This window comes from Marmota monax, unplaced genomic scaffold (genome assembly GCF_021218885.2).
Source record: "Marmota monax isolate L192 unplaced genomic scaffold, Marmota_monax_Labrador192_F-V1.1 WCK01_AAM20220418_F8-fsc00014, whole genome shotgun sequence".
Lineage (NCBI taxonomy): Eukaryota > Metazoa > Chordata > Mammalia > Rodentia > Sciuridae > Marmota > Marmota monax.
In genome coordinates this window covers 5,827,554-5,843,447 of record NW_026695222.1, presented here as the reverse complement: position 1 = coordinate 5,843,447, position 15,894 = coordinate 5,827,554, and the positions used below count along the sequence as shown (strand labels likewise).

At 37.7% G+C, this 15,894-nt stretch overlaps 1 protein-coding gene across 1 annotated transcript in view; it reads right to left on the bottom strand.

Moving 5' to 3' along the window:
* The window catches only part of Hao1 (hydroxyacid oxidase 1), a 52,746-nt gene that overhangs the window by 20,932 nt on the left and 15,920 nt on the right, over positions 1 to 15,894 (bottom strand). Inside the window, exon 3 of the mRNA XM_046433274.2 lies at positions 4,913 to 5,168. Within this exon, the coding sequence (XP_046289230.1) occupies positions 4,913 to 5,168 (256 nt within the window). The remainder of the gene's footprint in view (positions 1 to 4,912; positions 5,169 to 15,894) is intronic.

The window sequence follows — 15,894 nt, the reverse complement described above, 5'->3', positions numbered from 1 at the left end:
ATCTCAGTGCACAATGAAGCCTTGTTGTTGCTCTCAAAATTGTTCAAAGCCAGAAGCCAAGAAAAAGTTTTCAGATATCTTGACAGAGACCCACGATGGAGTGTTTTACCAATGGCTCCAAGAGAAACCGCTATGAATGCTATTTTTATTCAGATTATGACATATATATATATATATATATACACACACACACACACACACACACACACACACCCCACACACATATCACACATATATATCACTTATGGCGCTTCTGATAACCAAAGTATTCCATTTCGTAAAAAAGGAAAAGAGAAATATTGAAATAATAACACAATTGCTTAGGGCTTAGTTTTTAAATACCAGTCTGTTTAATGGCACAAAGGCAAGTACCTTTTTTGTAAAATATTTGTTATGCCTAGAAGCTCTTAATATAATTTAACCTATTATAGAAATGGCTTTAGCTTTTAGTAAGTTAGTATCATGGTAATAGTGACAATTACTAAAGAAGGTTAAATATTATTAGATAACTACTAGCAATGCTATTATTATTGGATAATGTATAATATCTATTATATATATTGTTAATGTAACACTAAAGGTAAAGCCACATCTGTATATTGGAAAACCAAAAATTAAAATGAAATAAAGCTTGCAATATCAACACAGTAAAAATTAAAAGAGAGATTGAGGGAGACATTCAAAATCCACACAGGATTGGTTCACAGACCACCAGCCTTGAATTCTTTGATTACAAAAGTACTTATGTTCAGATGATAGCCCTGGTCATTTGTTTCTCAGTATGCCTGGTAGTTAAAAGACGGGCTAGAGCTATAAATTTCAAGTTCAAATCCATGAGCAACTTCTTCGTAGTAATGTTATATGGAGAAAATCTTATGTTCTACTACATTTTTATTTATTGACTCAACAATTATTATCGAGCAATTACTTATTTAATGTCACCAGTAAATAAGACAGTGCAAACTCCCTATCCATTGTAAAGACTATATGTAAATTATAGAGCATATTGGAACGTAAGTACTAGCAAATAAGAAAAGAAATAAAAATATAAATGGGACAGAATAAAGGGATACGAACCGGCAGAATTTCCCATTGAAGTTTTAGTAAATGGTGACCAGGGATGACCTTGATGAGAAGCTACTTTGAGAAGGAAATAGGTAGTGCTACATAATGTTTATTATAGCTGTAACAAACAACCACTTCTGTGGAAGCATAAGATGCCACACAGATTTATTATATTGAGGTTCTGAAGGTCAGAAATGCAAAATGGGTCTCACTGGATGGAACTCAAGGTGTCCTTTAGCATCATTCCTTCTGGAGCTAAGGAGAATCCATTCCCTTGCCTTTCTCAGCTGTAGGAACCTCCTGCTTCCCCTGCCTGCTGGCCACATCAATCCAGCCTTTGCTCCTGTTATCTCTCTCTCTGGCTCTGACACTCATGCCTCATGTTTCCTTAAACATTAAGTCTTTTAGGCTAAGATAGGATCACCTCCCTATCTCAAGGTCCTTAATCAGATCTGCATGTGAAGTAAGAGGTTCCAGCCATTAGGTATGGACAGCTTTGGCGTACCTCACCAATTAGCGAGGATGTTTTCCTCCATGATGTACCTCAGTCTTAATCAAGTGACCTCTCTTCTCTTGAAACTGCACTGAAAGAGCCAAATCCTAACCCAGTGTAAATTAACCATTCCCATGAGGGTTCAAAGAAATGAAAAGACAGACCATTGTCTCAAAGCCTCAAGAATTAGCATGATGAACCAGCTTCATTCCTTGCTTCATCCAGAGCAGAGGTGAATTTTCCTTACTCTTCTCAGTTTCAGGCACCTCCATGCCATTTATAATGTGCAGACTTACATATGTTTTGCATATAGACCAAGCAGAGATTTCCTACCCCCTGAACTCTGGCTGCTCCCAGATGCCAACAGTCAGGAGCCTCCCCCATCCAGGCAGAGGAAGTAGCAAGGGATGGAAGGAGCCACTGCTTTACAGACTCATTCTCCTCTGGATTTCCTGCCTCCTTCGCCTGCCAAACCTCACTTCTGAAAAGCCAGGCTTCACCTTCTGTTTGTCAGGTCAGTTGTGAAACCGATTTCATATCAAGCTATAACAGATGAGCTTTGGGGGTATAATAGGCTTAAAGCGGAAGCCAGGACCTCCCCTTAATATACTGTGACTTCAAAAGCTGAAATGAGAGCCACTGGGGAGCTGACCGGATGGCAAGAACCTGCCCTGAAGCCCATCCTGACAAGCAAAGTCAGTGTGCACTCTGGGGAAGGGGATACACTCAGCTGCAAGATGGTTCCCATGTTCCCCATAACCTGGATGTGTGGCTTATTATTTGCTCATCTTCAGACCAGTGATGTGACAAGCTGGGGATCCACAGCCACTCCTGTGCACACAGACAGCTGAAAAGAATCTTTGTTTCATGGTCCTTCACGTCATCTGGGCAGAAGCCCAGGAGCAATGGAAAAGGGAGAAAGTAAATCCCCCTCCCCGCTCCTCACTGAGTGGCCCCAGTGTGGAAGGAGTAAGAGGAACCAGCCAGAATTAGTAACCATGTCATCTCACCCACCTAATTAGATACCTCTGCAAAATGCACTTTGCTATGCAAAAAAAAAAGAAAGTATTTAAGTTGCAAAGAACAAACAGAACAATAAAAACAAACCCTGCTCTATTATTATTATTGTTAGCAGGAGTCCTATTGCAGGCAGGAAGAAAAGTAATACCAAATTCCTTTTCAAATGACCAAAGGGAAATAATGAGGAATGTTTCTCAAAAGAAGCCAAGATAGTGGGAAACTAATTATTTTAGAAAGTCTCAAAGAAATTAGGTAGTCAAAATAGAGAAATAATGTAATTACAGGTTGCATGTTAGGGAAGTTTGAGGTCATCTGCTTTCTGACGAGTTTGGCAAGGTGTAGGATTATGTCAGAGGTTTTGTTTTTGTTCTCTTTAAAGACAGGTTGTTTGGGTAATATGTGAAGCAGCTTTATTGGCAAGCCTAAAAAAGGATAGTGCATTCTCTCTCTCGATTGGTCCACTACAGGTACCATACACAGAAATAATATCTTAACCTGCCTGGAAGAATCTGAGCAATAACATCATACTGTTAATTTACACCTGGCTCAACCACAAGATTTTATGGACAATAGTTTATACTTGCATATGTACATACCAAACACAGGTAAATGACAATTATGTGTCACATGTACAAGACTACATAGAGTCTTACAACTTAAATGGTAGTAGAGATACATCCTAATCTGATTATATTATGTATCAAATTATTGGTTTCCAACAATCCTTTTGTCCTTACATAGAATTCTGATTTGATTTTTGAATCTGTTTAGTGTGGGACTCTTAGAAGGGTAGACAGAGTGTGCATGTCTGACTTCTTTTGTCTCCAGTCTTTTATCCTTTTTCAACCTCCCAAACCCAGTTGCTCTAAACACAGTGAAAATACACACAGGGAGGAATGGCTGCTATGGAATGAGGTTAAGTCTCCCAAATCCATCCCTCATCATCTCACACTCTGCTGGCTGCTGTGGAATTCCACCACCAAAAAGTCCTCCTGTAACACTAAGTTAGATCTCTGTTTGGATACTTACAGCCCTAATGATGATCACACATCAGTCACACATTGGTATTAAAAAAAAAATCCAAGGGATGATTTTGCTGGGAACTATAGGAAGGAAAAAGCAATAGGGAATAGAGGTCTAGACTTAGGATAAGTTGGACTCTCAATAAGTTCCACTGAGTTCCCAGCTCCAACTCACTTCTAACCCTAAAATACTGCAAGAAATGGGAAAATACTCAAAGTTAATATAAAGGCTGAATGAACTAATAAAAATCATCCCAGTTCAATTTAAATTATTGGATACATAGTTTTTGCTAAGATGACTGATTGAGTGAATGAATGAATCTTGATCCATGGATGAGCCACATGAAAGCAGAAGATTGCTGAAAGGGGTAGAAGATGAAGGATCAAAGATGTGGTTTCTTTCACTTCAATTCTTTTCAAGTTTTTTTTTTAGCCCTAGCTGCTCCTAATCCAATTAAAAATAATATCTAAAAATGGCTATTTGATTTCAACACACAAGGAATAGGGGACCAAGATCATGGTAACAAATTTTTGCCTATGTTAAATTCATTATCTTTCATCTGTATGGTATTTAGTACATATCAAAGCTCCAATGCGCTCTGGCACATAAACATATTTTAATTTTATAAGTATTTGGCAACTCATGGCCCCGTTATATAGCTCTAATATGTGACACCCACAAAGAAGATGTTATTTGCTAGAGAGTATGTGGACATTTAGCAATGACAGTTACTAGAACCCAGTGTCTATCATTCCTAGACAAGATAGATCCCTTTTTCCATGTGTTATTCTTTAAATATGAGGTGTAGTCCCAAACCTCCTGTTAATGTAGGAATATCCGAGGTGAAATGATTGTATTGTAAGCACTGTACCCTATAAGTCCATCCTAGTTTGAATGGGCTAATGGATGGTAACTGTAGGCAGGCCAGGTTTAGCTGGAGAAAATGTTCACTAATGGGGCCTCCCTACACCCCCACCCCCCCCACCCCCACTTCCTGGCCTTGAAGAGTTGAGCAGCTTTCCTCCCATGATGCACTGCCTCACCTTGGGGCCCAGAGCAATGGAGTCTGCCATCTATGGACTGAGACCTCTGAAACTGTGGGCCCCAAATAAACTTTCCCTTCGCTGAGTTGTTCTTGTCAGGTGTTTTGGTCACAGTGGTGAAAAACCGACTAACACACCACACTTCAAACTTTTTGGAGATCTAATTCCCCAGAGCATCTTCTGAAAACTGGGAAAAGCCTCTGTTGTCAGCTCATGGCAAGCAAAGAAGACTAGCAAATCAGCCCAGGGACCACACCATCATCCTTACCTGAGTTGAGGAGGCAGCTTGAACCTGTTCCGCACATCATCAAAGCGGTTTCCCAGGTAAGGGGTGTCCACGGTCACGAATATGGCCTTGTAGCCCATCTGCTCTGCTCGCTTCACCAGCTGCCTGGTGACCTCACGGTCCTTGTAGATGTACAGCTGCAGCCAACGAAGGGCCTCAGGACCAGCCTTGGCCACTTCTTCAATTGAGGAGGTAGCCCAGGAACTCAGCATCATGCCAGTTCCCAGGGTCTGACAGGCTGAGAAAGAAAGGAGACTATCAAAGCAGGTCAGCTATATCTCCCTCTCCCAAGCCTTTAAGTTGTAGATCAGTGGGCAAAGACCTCCGCAAGAGCAACTTGGCAATAGGAAGCCACATCTTTAAAATATTGGAAATGTATCCTTTTCACGTTGTGTATGTGGCTCCTATGTAACATCAAAGATGTGCCATATACATATGGGAATATTGAGAACAACCTGAATGTCTAGTCTTGGAGAATTGGTTTACCAGTAATTCCCACATAAAATTAAATATGCACCACAACCATTAAAGTAATGTTATTGTGCTGGTTAATTTTATGTATTAACTTGGATAGGCTGTGTTACCCAGATATTTGATCAAACACATCTGTGTATTGCTGTAAGGGTACTTAGATTTGCAGATTATCCACTGTAATGTGGATGGGCCTTGTCTAATCAGTTGAAAGTCTTAACAAAAGACTATTTCCTAATGAAAAAGGAAATCTGCCAGCAGATTTAGATTTTAACTTTAGACTTGAGCAGCAATCTTGACTTTTCCCTAGTTCTCCACTGTGCTGTCTAACCTGCAGGTATGAGATTTATCAGTCTCCATGATCATGTGAGCCAACTCCTTAAGGTAAATCTCTATTTCCTGTGAATAGATAAAGAAACATAGGTAGAGATAGATATTGATATAGATACATATTTATGTGTGTGTGTGTGTGTGTGTGTGTAGAGAGAAAGAGAGAGAGTCATTGGTTCTGTTTCTCTGGATAACCCTATTACAATTATTTTTATAAAATGTTCACAGTCAAAGTTGTTTGAGATATAGATATTTTAAGGAAAAAACATTCTACAAAACATGTATGATTCCATATTTGTTCAAATTATAATTATTGGTATAGGAAACTAAATAAATTTCATGTTAACCGTGGGAAAGATAATTGTCAGTGAGTTTAATTTTTCTACCTTTATTTTTCTTATTTTTTTCTTCCTTAGTTTTTAAAATTTCATTTTAACGATGTATTCTACCACTTATTTTGTTTTACAGTTTTAAAAAGGTGTATATGTTCGAAATCTCAAATAGACTCAACATTTCTTGAGCAAGATAGCAAGAAACAAGAAACAAAATGAAAAATTAGTAAACAAACATTTGTCTTAGAAGACTTTAACAAATATGGATCTTGGGTTTTCCTCCAAAAGTAGTAAAATTGGAGTCAACTTAGTGGAGGAAAAATTGATAGAATGTTTGAATACTATATAGAGAAGGACAGAAGATACATTATAAATATCTAAAACTGACTATATGACTCCAGGTGTTTGGCTGCTCTTAGTGCCTTGTCCTACCACTTGGGAGTAAATGTAGTTACAAAGTGACACTCATAAGATAATGATGATAAGTTAGTGAGATGGTACTTATAAAGTTGCACTTGCAGGTTAAAATGTTTCTGTACTATAGAGCATGGTGGTGCACACCTGTATGTAATCCCAGCTACTCAGAAGGGTAAAGCAGGAGGATTGCAAGTTTGAGGCCAACCTAGACAATTTAGGAAGACCCTATCTCAAAATAAAAAATCAAAAGTGCTGTGGATGCAGCTCAGTGGTAACGTGTTTTTCTATCATGACTAAGGCTCTGGGTTTGATCCCAACCACTGCCAAAATACCAAAAAAAAAAAAAAAAGAAAAAAGAAAAAAAACAATAAATAAATAAAGCTTCTGTTCTTCTCAAACTTTAGCTAACAGCAATAACCAAGTCCTTGGAAGGCTTATGAAAACAGGTTTCTTTGTCCCACCTTCAGTGTCTGACTACACAGGTCCAAGATGGGACCCCAAGTTTTCCTTTCTAACAAGGAAAACTTATTACAATACTGATGCTGCCAGTGCTGAATCATACTCTGACATTTAAGTAGTAGCATCACCACTTGATAGTAAAAGTCCAAGTTCAAACAGTAATAAAATGGATTTGGTTTTTGAAAAATGCTACTTTTCCCATGACTTTGAAGGTGATTTCATCCTTGTTCTCAGGTCATTTGGGCACATTCAGAAGATGTAAGCTGGAGATCATTATGTTTATGGGTCATTAATATGTTGCCCCAAGAGTTCCTCCGAGAATTTCTATCATAGGGTCTTATGACTTGCAAATTGTTGTCCAAGAAAAACCCCATATTTTTCTAAGCAATAACACATATGAACATCTGGACCATTGTCTGATTTTCATTAAGATTTGGAAATATGGAAATAATGCCAGGGGACATTGATTGCTTGGGTCAGAATCTTCTTAACCATCAACTTACCACAAAGAAAGGATGTCCTGGAGAAGATGTGACCTAACTAAGGTCACACAGTGTTTGTTGGACAGCAAAGTAGCATAAAAAACCGAGTACGTCTGATCATTCCTCCAGGGCAAGGATCTTTCTAGAACTCTCAGATGTCCAAAAGACTCTCTGGTACCAAGCATGGATAAATTTATTTCTTCTGTATTTCATAGTCATGATCTCCAAGAGAGTAGGTTTGCCATGTGCCTGAGAGATGCTAGCATACTCACATCTCTGAGGAGGCACAGAATCTTGGAAATCAATGAGAAAATCTGCCATATGTCAGAGGTGCAGTGAGGTGGCACAAAGGAGATCCAGCAAAGAGGACCACTCAGATAAAGGGCATCTTTTTGTAAATAACACTAAAGCATCATGTAGGCTTAGCAGTGGCTCTGCCAACAGTAACATCAAAGTCTGCAAAAATATTTGCTTGATTTCTAAGAAATAGCTGCAGACATTAAACCTTGATTGTCAAAATGCCATACACACAGACATGCGCACACACACACACACACACAAATGCACAGCTAATTCCTAAGGCATTCAAACCATCTAATTTGTGCAAGATGTCAGTCTTCACAAGCATGTTACCCAAGTGGCTTGAATGTGGATGTTCTGGAAAAAGAAGGACAGTCTCTCCATGCCATCTATTTCCAGAGCCTACCTGTTCTGATACAAGCGGCTTCTGGAGCTATTGCTGATCCTTATTTGTTGTTCATGATTCAAACTTAAGAGGCTGAAATTTGGAATCTGGATCCCTCAAATTCCAAGTTACTATTATTTCCAGTTTTAGGCACTCTATAAATATTGGTGATCTAATACATTTATTCAAAAAGAGTCTCCAGGATGCAGGGGGACTATCAGAGGCTGTGCTGACGCATTATCTGTTGAGGCTGTTATTACTCCCAGGAGAAAAAAGAAGGAAAAATTTTATAAGGTCCCATGCCTCTTACACCAAATACTGCCGATCATGGTGTTTCCCATTTACCTGTGATTATTTTCTTGATAAAGGTAAATTATTGATGAATTGCATCCATTGTATTTAACAAAATATAATATTAAAATGAGCTACAAGAGCCTGAGATTTTCCAAGAACCATTCAAAATAACAATTAAAAATTTGTTTATTCAAGCCAGTCCCAAAAAACCAAAGGCCAACTATTCTCTGTGATATGTGAACACTAATCCACATAAGAGGGTGGGAGGGGAAGAATAGAAGTCCATTGGATTAGACAAAGAGAAATGAAGGGAAGGGAGGAATGAGGCGAGTAGGAAGGACAGTAGAATCATTTGGATGTAACTTTCCTACTTTCGCATATGAGTATACCACCAGTGAAATTCCACATTATGTACAACCACAAGAATGGTACCCTAATTAGAATAATCATGCTCCATGTATGCATAATATGTCAAAAGAGACTCTATACTCCCATGCATATCTAAAAAGAGCAAATAAAAATGAATAAAATGTATGCTAAACTACAATACATAAAAATTTAGAGAAAAATTTTTTAAAAATTTGCTCTTTCAACTAAGGACAGATCTAAGATTAAGTTGATACATACCAGTATGGCAAAGAGCCTTGCTAAAATATCAAATTAATTCCATCCCAATTGGTAAGTAACCATGACTTTGAAGTGAATATCACCAATCTTGGTTTCCTTCAATGTGCTTCAACATGTCATCCATTCCTTCCCTCCCCAAGGAAACATCAGACCATTCTACCATCCAACAGCTTAAACATCAATGCCTGAAAGGCCTGGAACATACAAACCTACTGGAAGACTGGAGACCATCATCCAAACACCACTCCTAACTGGTCAGTTGCTAAACTTGTTGTTAAGGATTTCAAATATCAACTTACCTGAGAGATGAAGATTAAATCCTTCTAGCTCACACTTACTTGGGTGGATAAAAATTATAATCTTTCAAATTGTATGAATTGGTTTCATTTCTCATTAGAGATATCCTGGTCTAGGGTTTCAGAGGACTCCTGTGTTTGGTCCTTTTACTCTACCTGTGCATCTCTGAATTTCTCTCCTCCTGCTCTCAATGGTAAGAACAGTTAGATTTCATGCTCCAAAGACTGACTGGCATCAGTTTTTATTTCCATTCCAAACTTCTGGCTTTTTATCAAACGGTACTGAATATTTTCACAACACCTGACAAATGGAGCTTATGGACAAGGGGTTATTACTATAAAGGCAAGTCCTGGCTCATACTGATGATGAAGTTCTCTGTTAGGGTTTAGATATGAGGTATCCCCTAAAAGCTCATGGGTGAGACAAAGCAAGAATTTGTATGGGTGGAATGATTAGATTATGAGCCATATAATAATCAGGGAATTAATCCACTAATATTGATTAATTGAGTAGTAACTCTAGGCAGGTAGGGTGTGATCAGAGGAAGTAGGTCACTGGGGTTGTGCTTTGGGGGTTTATATTTTGTCCCTGGTAAACAGAACTCTCTCCACTTCCTGGTTGCCATATCCTGCGCTGTTTCCTCTGCCCTTTCGCCATGATATTCTGCCTCACCTTGGACCCAGCTAACTGTGGACTGAACCTCTGAAACCAGAAACCAAAATAAACATTTCTTCCTCTAAGCTGTTCTACCAGGCCTTTTTACAACAGTAAAAAGGCTGACTAAACAGTCCCTAATGTTATTCTAAGCCTAAAAATCTGGGCTTTTCTATTAGTACATCCTAGAGATAACATATCCAGGATCCTTCACCATGAACTAAACATCAATTTCATACGAAAACCCAGGATTATAATTCCTTATTTTTAATCCTCTCTTTTATCACCCTTAAGACATATCTTTGAGAATAAACAGCTACACTTTTGATGTTCTCTAAATTTATTCAGACTCTGGTTATATGTTGGCATTTCTTTCTCATCTATATTTAGTAGAAAAATGCATAGGAGTCACATACTATCACCAAAAGAGACATTGGTAAGGTTATCAGCACTCAGGCATCAAACATAAAGCTACATATATGAACTGGGAAATAATATTCATATCTCACAATGAGATATTTGGTTGATTGAAAGTCTAAAGGCCTTGGTTTCAGTGCCAACCTTGAATCCCTGAGGCACATTCCACCTGCAAAACATCTGTAAGCCTAGCTGCCCTGCCCAGTTTATAGCATTGCTGGTTAGTCCATTGACACAGATGTTGGAACATTTTCTGCATAAACTCTGCAACTGAGAGATAGCCTGTCTCAAAATATAAATTTTACAAAGGTCTGGGGATATAGCTCAATGGTAAAGTGCCCCTGGGCTCAATCCCCAGTACCAAAAAATAAAAATAAAAAATAAAAGGCAAATAATAATAAATGTTGTCTAGAATGGGAAAAAGGAACTCTGGTGTACACTTGGCAGGAATATACACTACTACATGCATTTTGGAAAATAGTATGGAAGTTTTCCTGCCATGTTTTTGATGTGCAGGAACACATTCTTCTCTTTCTTTCCTTCCCAAATAGTGTCAAATGCTCACTCCTTTTAAGGGAAAGTTCTTAAAAAGAGAAAAATCTTTTCCATGCCAAGGAATTCCCTATAGGGCCTTGTATAGGAAGCAATATCTAAAGAAATAATTTCTGAATTCTCAAGGCATATATTTCTGGACGGTCAGTGACAAGATAACAGCAAAAAATTCAGGAATTGCAGCAAATCTGGTCTCTCCCCACCTCCATCCACAACTGTTTATAGATTTCCATGAAGAGAACTGTAGAGTAAGTCTAAAGGAGGGTCAGTATTTACATTAACCAATAATACCTGGAAGAATGAAGAAATCCTTTGTATGTATTTTTTTTTCCTTTATTCCACTTGTGATTTAACTGCAAATATAAACTAATGTTTACAGTAGCCCAAATCACAATAGCCAATTTATGGATTAACAGATAAAGAAAATGCACATATTCACAATAGAGTTTCAGTCATAAAGAGGAATATATTTACGTCATTTTTTGGTAAATGGATGGAACTGAAAAACACCTAAGTGAAATTAGAATCAGAAAGTCAAGAGTCAAAAAAGTTTTCTCTCATATGTGGGACTTAGAAAGAAAAAATGGAATCAAGAAAGTTATCCAATGAAAATAGAAGAGAGAACTGGATTCAATAGCCCACACCTATATTCCCAGCTTCTCAGGAGACTGAGGCAGGATTGCAAATTCGAGATCAGCCTCAGCAACTTAGGGGGATCCTTTCTCAAAATAAATAAATAAATAAATAACTGGAGATGTGGTAGTGGTAGAGTGCTTCTGGGTTCAATGCCAAGTAAAATAAATGATAAATAAATAAATAAGCAATTGAGTGGAGAAATGGGATCAAGAGGGAGGAGCCATGGGGAAGTACTAGTGAATAAAATCTAAAATTTTGCTATGTCCATGCACAAAAAAAGAACCCTATTTTCTATATAATTATAAGGCACCAATTAAAATAATACTAATAATAGAAGGAAGACCATAGAGTAGAACAAGAGAATCAAGGGAGGGGAGGTGGGGAGGAAAACAGAAGGTACTGATAAATGAGATTGATCAAATTATATTGTGTGCATATACAAAGATGGCATAATGAATCTCCCTACCATGTTTAATTATAATTCACCAATAATCTTCTTCTATTTTAAAAATAGCACAGCTTACTATCACCCCTATCTGTGTCCCCTCCAAAAAAAAAAATGGACTCTGGACTGATGGAAAGCATTAATGCTTTCAGTTTTATAGAATGAATGATGTCCTCAGACCCAGAAACAATACACGCTCAGATTAATATCAAGTCCCAGCACTAGAAAGACAAAATGCTACAAGGACCTGCAATAGCCTGGTGTAGGGTGTAGTTCTTCCTCCCTAGACCGCCATTGTATAGAGGGCTAGCTGAATTCCATACACTATGGAACCCATATTCAACTAATGAGGTTGACATCGACTTGTACCAGATACGAATGCCATTACCTCTAGGGTTGACACAATCCTGAACACCAAGGGATAGTGATATCCTGGACTAGAACAGGTCAAAAGCTTTGCAAAGCAGCCTGCACTGGGAGCACCTTCCTTAAAGCTAAGGATCGAAGTTATGCTTCTAATGACTGTTAGTTCCCTTTAAATATCAAGCCTTAACAAAAACTTTCATTTCTGGGATCAAGGTAATCTGGATGTGAAGAAGTGAAAATGGGAAACATATTGTGTACTTCAACTTTGGGGACCTGGATACTAAGCCCGCCCATGCCAGGTCTTTAATTGAAAATTTACTGAGTGGCCCTCTTATTTATCTAGTCTGTATCTTACCTCCCACTCACTTCAGAGAGTCAAGACAGAACTTAGATGGTCTTCAGAAGGGAATGTATTTGTACTCCACCTAATATGCTTCATGTTTGAGAATTTCAACTATGCCTCTAACTGGGAACCACCAGGAACTTTCATACCAGGCTTCTCCGCTTCTTCTCCAGCTTTGATGTGCATGGTGATCACATGGGAATGTTGACAAAATTCAGATTCTGACCCATTTGTTCTGTAGTGGGACCTGAGATTGTGCATTTCCTAATAGCTCCCAATTGATGTTTATTCTATTGACTCATAGACCATAATTTGAAAACAATGAGATAGATATTCTCTTTCACGAGTACTCATCTAAGGATATGTGTGGTGGTCCTCCCGTCTTTGAAGAGCCACTCAAGATTTTCCTTATGGAAAACAGGAAAGAAAAACTAAACCATGGTGGTAAGGTGGGCAATAACACGCATGCCAGCATCCAGTCATGACCTGCTGATTACTCAGTCATTACCTGTTAGTAACCTTCCAAATAGAGACACAAATTCTCTTGCCATGGTTTCTCATGTATTCATCCCTTACTTATTTTAATGTCAAGGAATTAAACAGCATTAGAGTGACAACCCCTCAGCACACTTAACCATCATCACTTATATTTTATAAGCCTGCTTATATGTGCTTTGGCCTGCTTCCTAGATTTCAGATTAGAAGGGAAAATAAATAACCGAATAAAAATGAAATGGCAGAAGATGAGAAAGAAAAGAAAGAAGTTACTCAAAGCTAAGAAGACACAATTTACCAATTATAAAATAGCTTCCAAATGTTTAATATCAGGTCCAACAATCTTACCAACAGGGTGCTCAGTCATCAGTTAAAACTAAAGCACATCACAAAGGCTTGACATGGAAGGAAATTATAGTGCATCTGAGAAGGATGCCGATCCACAGCCACCATCACCCTCATGACACCAGAGAAAACATTATTTATCAAGGGGAGTAAAGGTCTATTATTTGGAACATTAATTCATGTGGAATAAATCATGTACCCAGACTGGAGCAGAACAATTAAATAATGTGTTACTTTGGGTACAAATGATTTCTTTGAAAAATACCTCCACTTAATGGGAAAAGGGAATTGATTTTCCCGAATTAAGTTTTTAAAGAAAAAGGAAAAAGTGGAGGGGGTGGAGAAGAGAAAGGGGTAATTTGTTCAAAGGGCCTCAGATTTTTTGAAGGTACATTTGATTAAAAGGCTTCTGCAAAACTTAGTCACCAAAACAGCTGCACTGAACATAATTTTGTTGAGAAAACGAATTTTGTCATCTGCACAGGAAGTCATTGTGTAATGGGGAAAATATGCAATGACAAAGTATCAAGCCGTTGTGTGGTTCTAAACTCAAGGTCTGACATATTGAAGTGTTTGCATAAGTGTGGGCCATAACGTCCACTGTGTGTGTCCGCCTTTCATCATAAGTGCACTTAGGTTACACAGGTTTGCTGAAGACACAATTAACATTGTTGCATAAATATCGCAAATTACAATTGATATTACCCAGAAAATAAAGTTCTGAAGCCTCTGCTCTACAGAAAGAATAAAACTTCCACTACAATTATGATCTAAATTCTTTGACGTGGTCAAACAAATCTTCTTCTACTATTTAGGGAATTGTACTCATTTAAACACTTTCAAGAAAGGCCAGGAAACTACACTTAATTGTTCTAATGCTTCCACGATGCTTCATTGTCTGAATCAGGAGCAGAATAATCCTGAGCGACCACACTGCCACTCTATCTCTAGATTTCTTTTTTACTCTGCAGAAATATTTGCAAGGAACAAATAGTCTCAGTAACATCTTAGATCTCCCTGCCTTGCCTTTGCTTTATATCTGGGACAGAACTCTACAATAGACTAAAACATTAGCTCTACTGCAATGACTTTCAGGTTATTATTCTGTCATCTGATCGAGCTGTCAGGTCCTGGCATAACTGGCAGATCACACAGAGACCACACCACAGTGAGATGCCTTTCTATGATGACTTTGAGCAGTATCAAGTTTGCACCTGACAATTTCAATCAACCTCTCACAGTTTAACAATCTCAGTGTTGGGATACACATGTGAGCCTCTGACTTCTCACTGTCTCATTTTAATGCACACAGGCATACTAATTCAGAGAAGAAACAATCCCATGCTCTCAAGAAAGATGCTCTAGAGGCTAAATTTTGGTAAAAAGTTCTTGATAGTATGGCATTTGATATTAGAATTTAATACTGGTAGGTTTTAATATGTTTTAAACATCGTTAAAAAATTTTATCTGATTGCAAAGTGAACTGAATGCACTTTTGTGAAAACAAAAATGTAATTTTTATGAAAATTTTTAGAAATGAATTACTCACTGTCTAGATACAGACCTTTCTCAACTTACAATAGTGCAATCCCTGGTTTTCAACTCTATGATAGTACAAAAGCAATATGTATGTATTCAGTGGAAACATTTTAAAGTTTGAATTTTGATCTTTTCTTAGACTAACCATATCTCATATTTCATATTTCTCTTGCAATACTGAGCTACAGCTCACTGTAATACTGGCATCATTCAGGCAAATGACGAATGCTCTGCAGTGTACTACGAAGCTAAGCCACAGTAATCATTAGATTATGTATATTAAATGCATTTTCAACTTAATGATATTTCCCATTTTCAAGGAATTTATCAAATTGTAACCCCACTTTTTAGTCAATATATATATATTGACTAAATATATATATATATATATATATAATATAGCATCTATATATAATATAGCATCATAGGCATGTACATATACAAAGGAGGCCAATAATCTTTTAATATATGTGTATATGTACACATGTGTGTTGTGTGTGTGAATGCACATGTACATATAATGCGTATCACATGCACTACTTTTCCGTTCTTAGAAAAGCAGTTCAAAACATGAAATTGAGCTAAAACTGATCGAAATAAGGGTGAACAGAGGCATCAACTAGGATTTTAATTTGTTTGTTTTTACTACAATGACACCAGGAAATATTTGCTTCCAAATGTTTAGTTAATATAGTTTGGGCAAAACTTTAGGGAATCTCTTCCCTTTTGTTCCTCCCTAGTTTTGTTTCTTCTTAATAAAAATGCACAAAATAAACCA